The 16451-nt window shown below is 36.6% G+C and overlaps 1 protein-coding gene across 1 annotated transcript in view; it reads right to left on the bottom strand.

The window, feature by feature from the left end:
- Positions 1-4888: 4888 nt before the first annotated feature.
- The window catches only part of TSSC1 (tumor suppressing subtransferable candidate 1), a 63902-nt gene continuing 52339 nt past the window's right edge, over positions 4889-16451 (bottom strand). The window contains exons 8-9 of the mRNA XM_009999247.1: positions 16066-16233; positions 4889-5237 (exon numbers count right to left, since the gene is read on the bottom strand). Of these exons, the coding sequence (XP_009997549.1) occupies positions 5063-5237; positions 16066-16233 (343 nt within the window). The 3' untranslated portion in view covers positions 4889-5062. The remainder of the gene's footprint in view (positions 5238-16065; positions 16234-16451) is intronic.

Genomic DNA, 16451 nt, shown 5'->3' with positions numbered 1-16451 from the left:
AAAACCCCTAGACATTCTCAGTGAAGCGAAAGAGCAGCTCTATAACATTATGATTCTGCATCCAAATACTGATCTCAACAGTTATCATTACCCACTTTACTTCAGTTATGTCAAAGGCATAGCTACTTCATGGTGTCTTACCATGTTAGACAATACTGTTGAAGGCCATTGTAAACAAGCTGCTGAATTTGTCTCAAATACTGCAAGAGGTATTAGGCTGTAAGATTTGGGAGTTACGAAAAAAGAGGAAAATATAGAACTAATGCTTTCTGTTGTCAAGTGGAAAATACAATGGTCAGGCAGCTTAATTCTTTACAAAGCATTGTTTTCAACTAATTTGAGTGTTGAGCATGATTAAGATCATATGGCTTGTTATTTCAATTCACCTTTGTGAAATGAAAAGGTACAAGGTAAGAATCAGTCTAGAATACATGTCAAGTTTACCTGTGCCATCCACGTACTTCATTAGTTCCAGTGTTGACAAGCAGTTCGTTAACTTCATGGGCTTCAGTAGAGGTCAAGTGAATTTTAGAACCAACATCACAGGCAAAGTCCAGGTTGGCACTGAGGGGGTCTGCTTTGCGGTATTTGGTGGTGTGTTTTTTCTCTTGATTTGAATTTAGCACTATTTTTATTTCAAATGAAACATTGTTATTTTAGGCTTCTCTTTAAATGGCCAACAGTTGTATTGACTTTGACAAGTTTAATTTAGATCATGCTCAAAACATTAAAAAAAAAGTATCAATTCCTTTTTCCTTCAATAATTCATTTTCTATGAAATAAAAATACCACATCTCAAGCATTTTTGTAATTCCATACCACATATATTGAGATTGGTGACAAAGTAAAAATTCTCAGCACCCAATCTGGAATAAAACAAGTTTTTAGATGGCAAAATTGACAATCTGACGGTTTTAAGGAATACCACAATTCACTTTATCAAAAGCAAAATGTATTAAACCTTCTTATCTGGTCACAGTCTACAAAGAAAGAAAAATAATTTATGAGGTATTTGAAAACACAACCATTATGTGCTTATCAATGCTGACATATAAACTGCATAAACAGTTCTCTATGAGACACTGAATGACCCAGTGCTGTGAGATCAATTAACCATTATTTGAATTTGGGAAGCAGTGATGGACTCCTTGCTGTACAGAAATCAGCTTGCCTTCACAGTCTTACTGCCAAGAAACATTTTGCAGCAAGATAGATTCTAGAAAAAATACTGAGATTCTTTAAGAAGAAATTCATCTGAGGCATGAGTGTTTTCTGAAATCCCCTAAAACACAACTTGCAACCAAAGTAAACAGCTGTGAAAGAGAAAAGTGAAGGAAAAGTGAAGTGCTGTCTCAGCACTAGAGGCAAAGCTTTAGAGACTTAGTTATTCTTTTTAACCTCTATTTTCTACCTTTGCTGGTAAATAGCACATGTCCAGGGAGGTAAGCAAAGATCGGACAAACACACAGGGGTTCTCTTCCAGTAGTCTCCAGGGTGTCCAGCAGCCCATGGTTTAAAATAATTTTCTAAGCCAGAGATGCTGCCTTTATATTTAGCAGTGTCTGATGGATTCAACTACTGTTTCAGTTACTTTCAAGTCATGTAAACTTTAACATTAATGAGATCTGGGTTTTGTTTCTTGAGGTGTGTTTGTTTTCTTTGCAGTGGGAAGGGGTTGCTAAAAATGAGTGCCATAGCTCACCTGCACCACTGTGGAGACCACCTCATTTTGTATGCTTTGAGCCACCACCTGCAGATTCCATCTAACAATCTCTAGTTCTGGAATCAGGAGAGAGAGTGAACAATCACTGCCTATTCATCCTCTCCCTCTAACACTTGTGATTTTATGGACTTCTACCATTCCCTCTCAACCATCTGCCCTTCAGTCTATTTAGTTATCCTCACACAGGTGCTGCATGCTATTCATCATTCTTGTCACCCTTCTCTAAAATCTTTCCCAGTTTAACTATCTTGGATTTGAGATGGAAGAAACCAGAACTACACACAGTATTCAAGATGCACATACACTACAGATTTATAAATATCTATTATTTAATAGATTAACATTTTAATTTTTTTCTGTACTGATTTCTAGAAATTCCCATAATTTTAATTAAAGTTTTAACCTCTATTAACCTGAAATTTTTTAAGATCTATGGAAACTCTAAGATCTTTCTTCCAAGTAGTAATCGCCATACACTGGTGGTCCTCAGTAGTTAGGTACAACTGTTTTCACCCGTACCTGTTACTTTACATTTCCTGCACTGAACTTCATGTACCACCATGTTAGCATGCAGCCACCCTGCAAACTATGGCCCTTAAAGAATTCTCCAGTCAGTCACCTTTACTACTTTGAACAGCATCTGCCAACTTTGCCATACCTCTATGCAGCCTTTTTTCCAAAAAAGTTCAGAAGTATACTGTAAAGCATAGGCCTAAGCACAGATCCTTGCAAGACTTCACTGGTAATGTCTTTTTGCCATGAAATGTGATGATTTATTCTTGCTTCCTGTTTCCTCTCTTTTGATCAGTTATTTAACCACCTTTGATCCCTTTCTCTTATCCTGCAGCAGCTTGCTTTCCCTAACAGCCTGGGATGAAACCTTGTCAAAAGCCTTCCCTTTCTGAAGGTTATTTCCATAGTGCTGCCAGTGCTGTACATGTAGCTCAGATCCTGCTTTACAGACAGATGAAAATGATTAAAACTTTACCACTTCTGCTTTCTTGATTCTACTGTAACACATTTAATTCAAATTCACCTGCTACTCCCTCCCCTCCCAATGTCCACCCCATCTTCAACCCTGCTTAAGTGACATTATACACATTTAACAAAACTTAAAACAAAAGAAAATATTTTTATATTATTTGTTTATAGAAATTTCCAGCTTGTATAAGTTTACAATATTAAAAGAAATATAGCCACATCAGAATCAGTCTGAAAGCTGTCCCACATTTATTACATGTCACAAATCAAATCCCTGTGCTGTTAAGCAATTTCCTGTCACCTCCACACTGCAACCTGTCACCACTCCACACATACATTAACAGACAATGAAGTTTCATTAGACCTTATTGTTCATGTGAAGAAAATTTTAAAGAGTTCTTCTGCATATTAAAGATATACTGCAGGATTTTGGGTTTGTTTTTTTTGGGGAAAAAAAACCCCAATGAATAAGGTTTTGTGTTGGAAGACTGAAAGCTCCGCATATAAAGCTACAGCCTCACTAAGGATTTAGATATTCAGACAAACGAAGCACTACTGATTCAGAAATGTAATTGTTCTTACAGTATATAGGTGAATAACTCATGCCTAGGTACAGATTGAGACTTTGAAATAGCACACGTTTAAAATCTTATTGCAGAAAATTAGACCATCAGGATTTCCAACAAAGCCTTCCCTCTCAAGAAGACAGGTAAAAATTATAACACAAATACAACAGTACAGGTTATTTAATTAGATTATTTCGCCCCTATGAGTTCTTGCAAACAAGCTCTTTTAAGAAAGCCAGAAATAGAATTTAACTTTCACATTTTCTCGATGTTTTGGCCTATAGCAGGCACTCATGGTCTCAAAGCATGTTCTCAGAGAAGCAGCTGTGTATACACAACAAATCACATTTGGACATGTTTCGATCCAAGAGTGAGTAAGGACAAGCAGAGGTGAGCAGTAGGCTGTCCCTCAACACTAACACAAACAGTTGCCATAGCAACAAAAGGAATAATGAGAAGAGGTTGGTATTGATCTTTCCATCCTATGTTCTTGCCATTTCTTCAGAGTGGTCATACACAATACTACCACAACTAGTACCATTACACATATCCAGGTTCTGAAGTTAACGGGAAACAATAGTGATGAAAGGACATCAGGGAGTAATTACTGCCGCTGTTAGTCTGGGAGCAAAAAGAACAGCAGCATCACTTTCATTATCAATCAGCTATGCAAGGGAAAGGGGGCTGTCCATATGCACAGGCACGTTTTGCCATGCCTTCCATCTATATCTCAAGTTTTCTGTGCATTCTCCTGGAGGGCAGCATCTGCCTGTTCTGAGCATTTGCAAAAAGAGCCACCAATCCCTAGGTCAGGTATTGCAGAGAGTAGGAGATAGCAAAGGTTTTTTTTCTGCTTAGTTGAAAGCCTGCTACATCATGTCAGCATACTGCAGAATGGCACAGAGACAAAAGGATAAGAAAGAGAGACTACTTAGAAATATGAAAGAGATTTTTCAGGTTAAGAGTGGCATAGCTCCAGAGTCCCTCAAAATACTCTACAGCACAACTAAGTTACATAAACAGGGGATAATAAATTATGTGAACATAAGACATTTTGCTAAAGACTAATATTAACAACATATCATTCAAAACTTCATTTAGTTTGCAAATTAAAGGATGATATTTTATTGATACTGCCATAAGGCTTAAATGAAAAAGGCTTCACTTGAAGGCTTCACTTTCACAATTAACATTTCTTCTGAGGATAAGCAAAATGGGAGAAAGTGTTTCAAATCTCAAACTGAATTAAGAAAGCCTTTTATAAGACCATTCCCAGATATATCTATAAACATTGAAGAATGACCAGAATAGTAAGCAGAATGTAGCCCTAGCTAAGAGCAGAAGGCTGCTTATATCAGAATGATAAAATATAATTCTTGTAAACAAGTAGATTACTTCTGCTACATGCACTATACATTGTCCCAGTTTTATGTCAGCAGAAGAACACCTCTATCATCCACTATATTTGCATAAAGCCAAAGTAATAAAGCAAGAGTATGGGAAGTATCCAGTATCTTCAGGAACTTTATAATTCAAAGCGATAACCCCTCAAAAAACACCCAAAACCCAACAAAAACAACTATTAGCACAGCCTCCAGTAAATGCATCATAGTTTTCTAAAGCAAATACAAAAGGCAAATTAAAAGTGTTTGTATTAGTACATACATTCTTCAGACATTCTTAATGAAATTTTAACATTTATACTTAATAAAAATAGATCCTTAAAAAAACCTTAAACAATACCTACCAATAGTGTACATCAAGATAACAAGTCCACCATAATTCAAACAAATTATAACAGTATGTGATATTTAAGAGCTCTGGGAACCCTGTTAATAACAAGTCTCCCATCATAACTTAAAGAGGCAAATAGCCATGGGTCTGCTGAGGACCATTCAACTGCATACACACTATCTTCATGTTCTTCATAGGTAGCTATTACACTGTCCTGAAGCGGTTCTTTAATCCTAAAATTGAAGAAAGAAGAAGGGGAAAAAAAAAAAAGAAAATAGTAAGAACCTGTTAACACACTTGATTTAAAAGGCAATACTGAGTACCACTAACTTCTAGAAATGCAACCTCCCTTTTAAAGTAGAAAAATGCAGTAGTAGGCTCTAAAGAAATATTTTACACTGGATATCTGCATGTGTTAGATAAGACAGCAGAGTCAAGTCAATGTTAAAGACCCCATTTGTAGGGACAAAGTACCTGCTATTCTCAACTTCAGTGTATTTCCAGGTCTCTCAGAATCTACAATAAGCATCTTTTTCTAAAGCAAGTTAAACTACAGGGTATGATCTAAATGCACTTGAACATACATTTTTATCAGACAGATTCTTTTTTGCATTGCAGATATTTAAGAACAGATTCAGGCAATCCTCTGAAGTCTAAATCACTCAAGAGTCATTGATTGTGCTCTGCTAGCTGAGAACAGCCCTTCTTCTCTCCACTCACAGACCCAAACCCTCCCCTCACAGCAAAACCACAGCACATTATTCTGTAGCTACAGGGTAGGTGAGTTTTCAGAGGATGACCTCAGAGCTCCTTCACCCACAGAGGATCACCTGTCTGACAGGAATCAGTCAGCCTTTCAGAAGCACCTCCCTGCCTCCCAGAAACAACCTTGTATTATAGCTGCAATCCTCCCAACAGAAAGCAAGGCCCTGTGAATGCCACTCAATCATTTGAACAGATGCTGCTACTACAGAAATGAAGTGTTGTTACTGGCTGTCTTTGCTCCTTACTGCTGCTCTCTGAGAGCAGGCATCTCCACAATCAAAGCATATATGCTAACACATTTGAATTACTTGCAGGATACTGCTACTCCACCTAGCCAGCCTCACCAGCTGTGAATCTAACATTGCAATTAAAATCCAATTGAATTTAATGAATAAAACAAAAGCAGCCTGATATTGCAGAATAACTTCAGATATTTAGTTTTAAGGACTTTTGTCATCTACTGATGCTACGCTTAAGGTCAACTAACAAAAAAGGTCATAGCACAAACAACATGCAGCCCTTGGTTAATTGCAAAGAGCAGGCTTGTTTTGCAGTTCTCCTAAATACGTACTTTGGTACAAACCATATAACAGCAGAGAGCTAATAAACACACACACACACAGACACTTCATCTCCTGCAATGTGTTTTTCCAAATTCCAGTTAACTGACATGGCTGGTTAAGTGAAAGTTGGTCATGTCCCAAGACGACAATGTGCTTCACGCGGTGCTCACCCACTTACCCACAACTCCATTATTCTCAAGGTTTCAAATGTCTCTCTGGATAAGCAGGGGAGTAATGCACAGTGTACATGGCTACCAGGGGACATGACCGACTTTCAGTTAACCAGGAGTCTCAGTTAACCAAAGGTTGGATAAACAAGGACAAATAAGCTTGTAGATTATGCCATTTTCTGCACACTCACAGTTGCATCAGTTTCATTTAAATAACACAGTTCATCTAATTTAATTTAGAGAAGTCATAGGGGAATGAGTGTTCAGGAAAGAAGCTTGTAGGTGAACTTCTGTTTGGCATTTCCATTTAACTACAATTTTTAACTTTCATTATTGTCTATACACTGAATTTCTTTTTGGATATTAAAAGTAATTTTCCACCTTCCCAGAAAAAGAGCTTGCTAATCCATGTGTTTTTTCAAGCCATGTAAGTTCAGTTTTTGAAGTTTCTTTGTGTTTGATTGAAATAGTGTAGTTCTATGATAACATTATATTATAGGTAACTACCTAAAAGCAGGCTGTACAGAGAAGGGTGTGTGTCTCTTCTCCCAAGGAACAAGTGATAGGACAAATAGAAATGGCCTCAAGTTGGGCCAGGAGAGGTTTAGATTGAATTCAAGGAAAAAAAAATTCTTCACCAAAAGGGTTATCAAGCACTAGATAAGGCTGATCAGGGAAGTGGTTCTGGAGATATTTAAAAGACATGTAGATGTGGTGCTTAGAGACATGTTTTAGTGGTGGATTTGGAAGTCTCAGCTTAATGGTCAGACTCCATGATCTTGGTTCTAACCTAAGCAATTATATGATTCTACATATAGACAAACTGCAAAAGTACAAAAGAATGGCATAGCCCTGAGGTAGTTACTGAGAGCCTGAGAAAATCCTTAAGGAATTATCATTTGGTGCAAAATGTCTAGAAAATATACAAGATAATTAGGTTGGAAACAAAATAATCTCAGAACGACATGTGTCTCAGAAACAATACAGAATATCCAGAAGAAATGGTCCATGAGCATCCTTTATGAACACTGAATTAAAACAGATTTACTTTTAACTTATGTAATGGGTAATAAGCCCAGAAGAATTCTGCTAGTGGAATAAAGAGCAGAATTTATTTCATGAATGTGAAACATTGTTCAAAAAAATAAGTAAATAAATAAATAAATAGAAAGAGCAAGGATATTTATGGTAGTTTGTTTTTTTTTTCCTCACAACAAGAATCTCTTGGAGGTGGATCACCTTACTCCATCCTAAGAGATTTGCAAGAAAACAGTAATCCAAGAATAGGATGAGGATACTATTGTTTGAATCTATATGAATCAAGGGTACTTACAATTGTTCAGTTTCCAAGTCCCTTAACAATTTTTTTTTTTTACTCTCAATGAATTTTCACAGCTTTTACACATTTTTATTTAAAGAATCAGCTCAGATACTCCTAACTCCACAGATATTAGATATAATTCTGTTAAGGCAAGAAGCTACTGACTTAATAGTTATGACCCTGACATGTATTTAATCAAGTTACAAAGTACCTTTTTAAAATATAGCTATATAGTCTACAAAAACAGATGATGTTGGTTCCAGCACATAAAAGTGGAACATATACAAACAACTTGTATTTATCTAAGGTGGTTTTGTCTATTTAGATATTTCTACTACCTGTTTTTATCAGTTTCTAGAATTTAATTTCTCCTTAGTACGCAGTAATTTCAGAGCCTAACATATTATAGCACTGACAAGTGAATTTTTTCTAACACCCACAATGTAGCAATGATTAAATGAATACTGCTATACGTTCATATCCATTATTCTTATATCGGAAACTTTTGATTTCATAGTTATCAACTCTTGAAGACAATGCCCATGTTAGATGCGTAACACCAGGCACAGAAGAGGAGGCCACTTGAGGTGGATGAGGTACTGGGATAAAGTCGGCCGATCTTCGGCAGGTTTTGGAACAGAGAGGAGAGCTAAGGTCCCTAAATTTGTTCCCAATTAGAGAAGTTTAGAAACAGAAAGAGCACCTGTACAGAGGAGGATAAGAAGTAAACTTTCTTCTATGCTGCTTTAATATGTATAATTCAGGTTGTTGCTAAAACAGAGATTTGTTTTTACATAAAAGCTGCCAGCTTTGGGTATAAAAACACAGTTGCTAGGCTATAACTAGTTTACCACATGCATAGGTGCTTGGCCTATTGATCCCTTGATAGAGCAGTCTGACTAGACTATATTTGATATGCCTATTTGGTAATCACTTGTTATGCCTAGGAAGTTTAGTATGCTATTTTCTTCCTTGTTCTAAACCTCCCTGCACCTTAAAAAAGTTCCTTTAGTTTCTCATTTTCCTGTACTATTATAAAGACTTCCTGGCCAAACAAAAAAAAAGTTTTTCTCGCCTTATGTATGTTCTTGCATTGCATCAACTGACAACCTATCAAACTCTTACGTCATCAAGAACTCACAGTAAGAAATGTTTAATCTCTACCTACATCCTGCATAAATTTAAGACCTGTGCCACACCGAGCTGAAGCTGGACTGCTTTCTCTTCATAGTCTTACTCACATAGCATAAACCCTACACCAGCTTCTCCTATGAAAGGAGACAAGCTTTCATTTTACTAGGTAACTTTGAGGTTAATTGTGTTACAGACTTGAGAGGGAAGTCTCTTATGTCTTGGATAATTGTTTTCATGTAGAGGGCTGTTATTTCCAATTACTTCTCATGCTAACAACTACTTAACTTTGCAGTGCTTGTGATTCTGTTTTGCCACCACAATGTTCAATAAAATACATTTTTCAGAGTCACCAAAAATCATTAGTACTGTATCACAGTAAAAATTAAATCCTCTTTAATCTGAAAATTACTATGAAATAGATGTGATTCAATAGAGTAGCAATATGTACTGCAGCATCAAAAACAAATCCTGAAAAGCATACCATTGGATTTTAGAACAAGGCCGTTTCCATTTAACTGTAGGAGAAAACTTACCAGAAACAAAACCTTACAGCTGCTAAGTTTAGACAGCACACTACTTCCTTTTTCACTCTGTTAAGGAAGGCAGAATTCAAAGATGTTTATACGGAACACCTTTTTTCTATATAGCAATTGCCCATTTATACTACTGTAAGCCTATTTTATTTTATTTTATTTTTTACCTAAAAAAAACTACCCAGTCTTCTGAACTGCTTATACAGAAGATGGAATCTTTAAAAACAGGAAATGTGTATTTTATTGTAACATGTTCCACAGAGCTGTCCTAATATGCAAAATAAATTAAGCAGGGCATAGCTGCTGCTGAAGGTTACAACATAAATAATATGGAAAAATACACGTTTTGAAGTAACATAGTCTAGGAATTGGAAAGTGCTGCTAGACTAGATTTGGACCAGCTTCTTACACATCCAACCAAGTCCTGAACACTGTCAATCCCCAAAACAGAACCTATTTAAGCTATTTTAATTAACTGAGTCTCTTGGTTGATTCCATAGCATAATGCTAAATATAAACACCAAAAGCAAGCTATCTTTAAAATTATCAGCAGCTGTGCAAAAATACCCTGAAGGCTTGCCTTATCATGAATGTTTGGCAAACACCTTTCAAAATATCACTGCTGACAATTCACTCTTCTGAAGCCATGGATATTTATAAAAGGGTGTTATATTAGATCACTTATATGACATGATGGCTTAAAGCTGGAAGAGGGGAGATTTAGATTAGACATGAGGAGGAAATTCTTCACTGTGAGTGTGGTAACATGTTGCCCAGATAAGCTTTGGAAGCCTCCTCCCTGGAAGTGTTCAAGGGCAGGTTGGACAGGGCTTTGAGCAACGTGGTCTAGTGGAAGGTGACCTTGCCCATGCAGAGGGGTTAGAACCTGATGATCTTTAAGGTTCCTTCCAACCTTAACCATTCTATGATTGTATTATCACACAGTTCGTATGTATTACCATGAAACCACAATTTACTATTCAAAAGGCTCCAAACCACATTTTTATCACAAAAACTAGAAATCACAACCTCCTTTGTGCGGAATTTTTGAAGGAACTCTCTTTCTAAAGACAGACGAGTCACCATTTTCTCTGTGGTCCAATTTGATTACTGAAGGTGTTCCTACACTCAAAATCTCATTAAGAACTTCATTATCTCAATGAGATACTCTGTACTGGTAGGACGCATCCTCAATCTCAATCTCTCAGTTTTAAAAGCAAAATGGTGAGAAGTGCCTGTGTTAGATCTTGTTCCATTGGAATCAAAGGACAGTGCGGCTAACAATTACAGTGGAAACAACTGAATATAAGGCTTCAGGGAAACATTAAAAATTTTTTTCTGGAAAAAAATCTTCAATAGATAACAAATAAAAGGATAAGCTTAGGCCATGACATCAAGAAATGTAGCATAAAGACGAGGCAGCATAGTGACCTTAGCAATCAGTTCTACCAGTAAAAAACCAGCAGACATCTTAAGCCTGTAAACCCCCAAAAGAGCAAATTGCTCATTCTGCAAAATTCAAGTATAAGGATGGATTCCTTTTTCAAGACTGCTGTGTAAATTCAAAATCCTATTGACTATATAAATCTTCTCATTGGTATGGACACAGAAAAAGCTGTTTCTCTTAAAAAAGCAATTTCTTCATTATCAGTTGAGCCTTCTGTTCATAGCAATCAGAAAGATTGAAAACACTGCTGTAGATGCAGCATCTACCTTGTTGTTGGTGCTCCTGCATATGGTATTCTGATGCTGTGTATCATCAGGCCTACAGAGTTTAAAATTCAAACCAGTAAGGCAAACAAATATGTTGCAATAGCTAAAGCAAAAGAATCCTGATTGTTGAGAAAAAAATGGTAACACTAAGCTGCAAGAGCCTGGAACTTTTTGTTTACGGTTAGAAATAGTTATGCAGAACTAAAATGACTGGTTAATACAGCCAAGTATAGACTCATTCACTAACATAAGGATTTTGGATGACCAAAGAATGAACAAAGAATATAAGACAGTCACCAGCTCCCTTTGGAGGAAGACAGTTCTGAGTGCAGATGTCTTAATAGGCAAATGACAGCTTCTGGAGCTTGAGAATTAAGGCAAATTCAGCGTTGCAGGGAGGAAATAATTGCAACACCAGAGTGCAAAAGTATTAAAGAAACAGAGACCAAGGAGAAGCCTGTCTTAATTGTTTGCATACATAAATGTGGAATGATGCTATTTTTAAAAAGTTGTTGCCGTGGTCTATATCCTGTGGCGAGCTGGGAATGAATACTGCACACCAATATGATGTAGGTTCAGTACAAGTTTATTTAGCTGCGTGCAGATTATATAGTCTCAGGACAGTGTGCACGCTGTCCATGCAGCAAAGTAAAGCTCTTAATTGGTTAATATACATTGTTCACGCATCCCCATTCCCCTTTTGATTGGTCCCTACTTTAAGCCCTTTATCTGACTCCCTGTCCTGTTTACCTTACTACCTGATTACTACACATACCAGAGCTTCACTAGTTCCCACAGGAACAACCTTCACTGTTCCTCCAGCTGCCTGTTGTTTCTACCTAAAGTTTCTCCTAATCTTTCAGCACAGCCAGGGCCCCAACAGGTTGTGTTCCAAGTGAGGTATTCAAAGCACTCCCTATGTTCTTATCCAGGCACACCATCTTTGTTTGGGGGATTAAATCTAAATGCACCCCAAATGCGCACCTCTGCTCTATTTTCGTTTTGTATGCTTTTTTCTACATTTGGATCAAGGTGCTAGACATTAAACTAGGAGTTCATTTCCCAACTAATTTTTTTTGCCATATTTGAACTATGCATTAAGTTATTCAGACTAGGAACTTGACCAGAATACACCATAGCTCTCCCCTGGACACATTCCTGTACCTCCTTCTGTGTGGACAGCTCAATTCTCTTTTTAGACTACCTGCTTTCAACAGAGGCTTTGGACTTCCCAAACAGAACGTGCTGAAGCCTTTCCTTATTTGGTGTAAGAAAACAAAGGCAGTTGGCATATTTTGCCTAGACACATTTCACAAAGACAGTGCATGCATAGCTAGCATGTTTTTGAACAAACAAAAACATAGTTGTGAGAATAATAAACTCAAGAATATGGCTGATGGCAAAAGAAAATACTAAAGGGAAGAATTTGAAGTCTCTAGAGATTGTTCAGAAGGCAGTAAAGGTCCCTGAGTTGCAAATAGTCAGGGGCTAGATACATACCCAAAGGAAGATAATATTTTTCCTGTTTTCATAATCTTTCCTCTTGGCCACTATCAGAAACATGATACTGGCTAGGGAGACCTTTGATAAGATACAGGGAGGCTGCTCTTGCATTTGTATGATTGATGAAACAACCATGATAGCAGTAAAAAAGTAGGGAAGAGAGCAAACTAGTTGCTCTGATCTGAATCAGCAGTTAAGGTCACCCGACTAAAACAAGAGACAGATCCCCATGAAATAGTCCTAGTTACATTTCTTATGCAAGTGTGTTCTGGTCTCCGAGACAGAAGCATATATACTCCTAAGATGTCAACACATACATGGATAAATACCCAAAGGAGAAAGCTCAAAAAATAATTCCTTAGTATGAACAGAATACAGAAACCTCTGGTTTGTTGTCTATTCATTACTCAGTGAATCTGTACTCTTTCCTTAAAAAAACACACCCCCCCAAAAAAACAACACCAAAAAAACCCCAAACAAAACAACCAAACCAAACAAACAATCTCCAAATATTTCTTTTTCAGTTGTGAACCTTAAAAACTAGGCATTTACTACAAAAAATCTGGCAAGAATAAACAAGTAGGTTTACTCATACATAGTTCTACCTGGTTGAACAACGAATGGTGAAATTGACAGATTACTTGGAATTGCCTCCAGCCAAGAAATATAATAAAAACTAGGAAGCTTACTCAAAAATGTATTAAAAATTAACATAAGTCTCAGAAATCTTACCTTAGAATAGTATTACAAGTCATCATTAAAATATGGGGATTTTTGCCAAGTAGGAAAAAAGTATTGAAGATACAACTGGTAAATACTTTTAATTTTTATATTTAATCCAAGAAATACTTTTACAAGTTACTTTTTTTACAACATGAGAAACAGGTAGCCTAAGAGGACTTTTTGCTTCTTTCTAGCTGATATTTCAACCTACTTTTGAGAGAGATTTGGCCACTCAAGTCTGAAGGTGACTGACTGCAGATACAAGTTGTACAATCAACTGCTCTTCCTGATGTATTTCAAGATACATTCTAAAGACCTTTTTTTTTTTTTTAACTTTTGGGTGCTATTTAATAACAAAGCAGATGCCCTCCAAGACAGGATAAAAATTAACCCAAAGAACATAACACTTCCTTGAAAGTTTAGCATATATTAAAGCAAAAAAAAATACACACTCAGACTTGACCACACCATCAGTGGAAACTGCCACATTTTATAGCAGAGTACAGTAACCAGAGAACGGTGCAACAGACACTTTGAAGAGCTCTCCAGGAGGGAAATAGGTACTAAAACCTAAATACTTGGCACTAGTGGTTGACTAACAAGAACTATTCTCAATGGATGTTAAATCCTGCTTCATTGGTGCGTTCAGAGCTAAAGAGACACTCATCTGGCAACAGTTCAAAGCTGGTGAGCACCACGAAAACATCCATCCAGTTCAACTCATAGCAAGAAGGGAGGAAAAAAACCCCACACAGCAAGTGCTACAAAAATTAATGTGCTTCCCCAGATTTTATAGAGAACAGATTAGCAGCTGAAAAGCACATTTAAAAAGCAAATTGCGTTGGAAAAGTATTGATACTCTTGAAGCCTCTGGGAACAGGCAAAGGCTCTACATCATTACTACACAAATAATTAATGATCTGGTTTACACCCATGCCATAGCCAAAAGAAAATACACATTATATTTGTTATATTGCTGTGCATAGCCTTGGTTATGAAAATTCCTATTATTCTAGAAACTATTACTTATGCTTTAATGAGGCAACCTACACTATCTACAATCAACAGAAATTCAGAACTCCAGATAACCTGCTATGCAAGATCTGCCAGAACAGTTTACTTTCAAATTTCTTTATATTAATCCAGTCCCACCATATACACACAGAAAACTCTACTCTCTCACTCCCATTAATGTTGTTTATCTTCCATCCAGAATAAAATAAATCACAATCCCCAGCCAATGGAAAGGCAGCAAAAGGCACATAGTATTTAAAATACTGCAGTTTAGTTATGTTCTGGAAAGTAAGTATGCACCATTGATGTAAGTTTCTAGGTACTTAATTTGATACTTTGATTTTCCAGACATTTACACCACCTATTATGTCTAGAGACATTCTGTACACTTAAAATGAATCATTTGCAAATATGGGATAGCTTTCTTTTTTTAATATTAAAAAATACAGGTTTCCAAGCCCTTTATGTGAAGCCAAAATGTCAAAACCATTATTAATAAGATAAAGGTGCAATAGCAACCTTAAAAATGCAACTAGAGAAGTAAACTAAGCTTTATTTAGAATTTTAACAGAAATACCTAGCAAACACTGCTAGGTATGGCAGATTGTTTTTCTAATTTCTTTGTTCCTCATTCGATCTCACTACTCTTCTAGTTCAGGAGGTAATCTGCCTATTTCATTGCAGAGACCTTTGCTTATTAAAAGAAATTATCAAACATTACAAAACAACTGCTCAGTGCAGACATGTAGAACATGGATATTCTCAGTTGCAAAGAATATAGAAATATAGACTAATGCCTGTTAGCCTCAAAATATTTTACATGAGTTTCAGTATCATCATCTTCATTTTGTGAAGGAAGAGTTTGCTGAAGATCACCATGTAAGCTCATTGAAAAATGAGAAAGCCTCCAATCCACATATCTACAAAATGCCCTATGTATATACATTTTCCTGAAGTGCAGAGAGGAAATCAAGCATCATATATTGCACAACAAAAAAGCATGCAAAATACATGACTTCTCACACACCCAAGTGGGAACAGTGTTTACAAATGCTTGCAATAACATGCATTGTTCTCTACCAAGGGAGTCAAAACCAAACTTCTGATTTGCTTGAAGCAAGTCTAATGAGTTCTTGGTTTCTAGAGCAGTCAGCAATATTGAGCAAAATTTACAAAAATTCATGTATTTATACTTCCTTTCTTCTGTTTGTCCAGAAGCTTGCCATTAGACTTGTAACATTTCCTAAAGGTTAGAACACATACAAATGTGTTCTAATGCAGAAAATGAAAAAAGCAGATTTTCAACTCTCACTTATCCCAGGCTATTGTACATGATTGCCTGAATTCAAAGCTCCCTTAAAGTCAGTATTTTCTCTGATCCAGTGGACTTTAGGACTGGTCCTCAGCATCACCATCCCCTTCTTACCAGTGAACATACAGTGACCGTGCCAGTCAGATTTAAAAAGCAGATTCCACGTGAAGAAGAGTTTGGTAAGAATTAGAACTACTTACCTGAAAGGCCTGTATAGAAAAATCCTAGTCCGCAAAAAAAATAGTATGTTAACCATTGCAACGAAAAGAAAACCTGTAAGTATTTGCATAAAACTCAGGAAACTTCATACTTCTCTTCTGGATGCTGGTCCTCTTGGTCACTTAGTTCGTCATCATCTACCATATGCCCAAATGGTTCAGAGGAAATGGATACCATATTAGATAGGATAACTCTGCTATCACTACTTCCTGTAAGGATCAGCTGATCGTGAGAATGGTTGTATCTGACATTCCAGACCCTAAAAAATGAAATCAGAAAAAGGCTATTCTTGGCAGGTGGTACACCCATGTTAATTTTTATTTTTTTAATAGTAAAAAACAGCACTAACAATTCATCTCTGACTTAAATGTTTTAAGTATGCAAAGAAATTACATGCCTCATTCCAAAGACTATTTTGCTGTCTCCATTTGGCTTTTAAGCTTCCGTGTTATCCGTTTTCTATGAGGTGTCTTTAAA

This window comes from Chaetura pelagica, unplaced genomic scaffold (assembly GCF_000747805.2).
Source record: "Chaetura pelagica isolate M959 unplaced genomic scaffold, ChaPel_1.0 scaffold90, whole genome shotgun sequence".
NCBI classification, from domain to species: domain Eukaryota; kingdom Metazoa; phylum Chordata; class Aves; order Apodiformes; family Apodidae; genus Chaetura; species Chaetura pelagica.
Note: the sequence above shows the minus strand (reverse complement) of the source record. Positions and strands in the feature narration are given on the sequence as shown.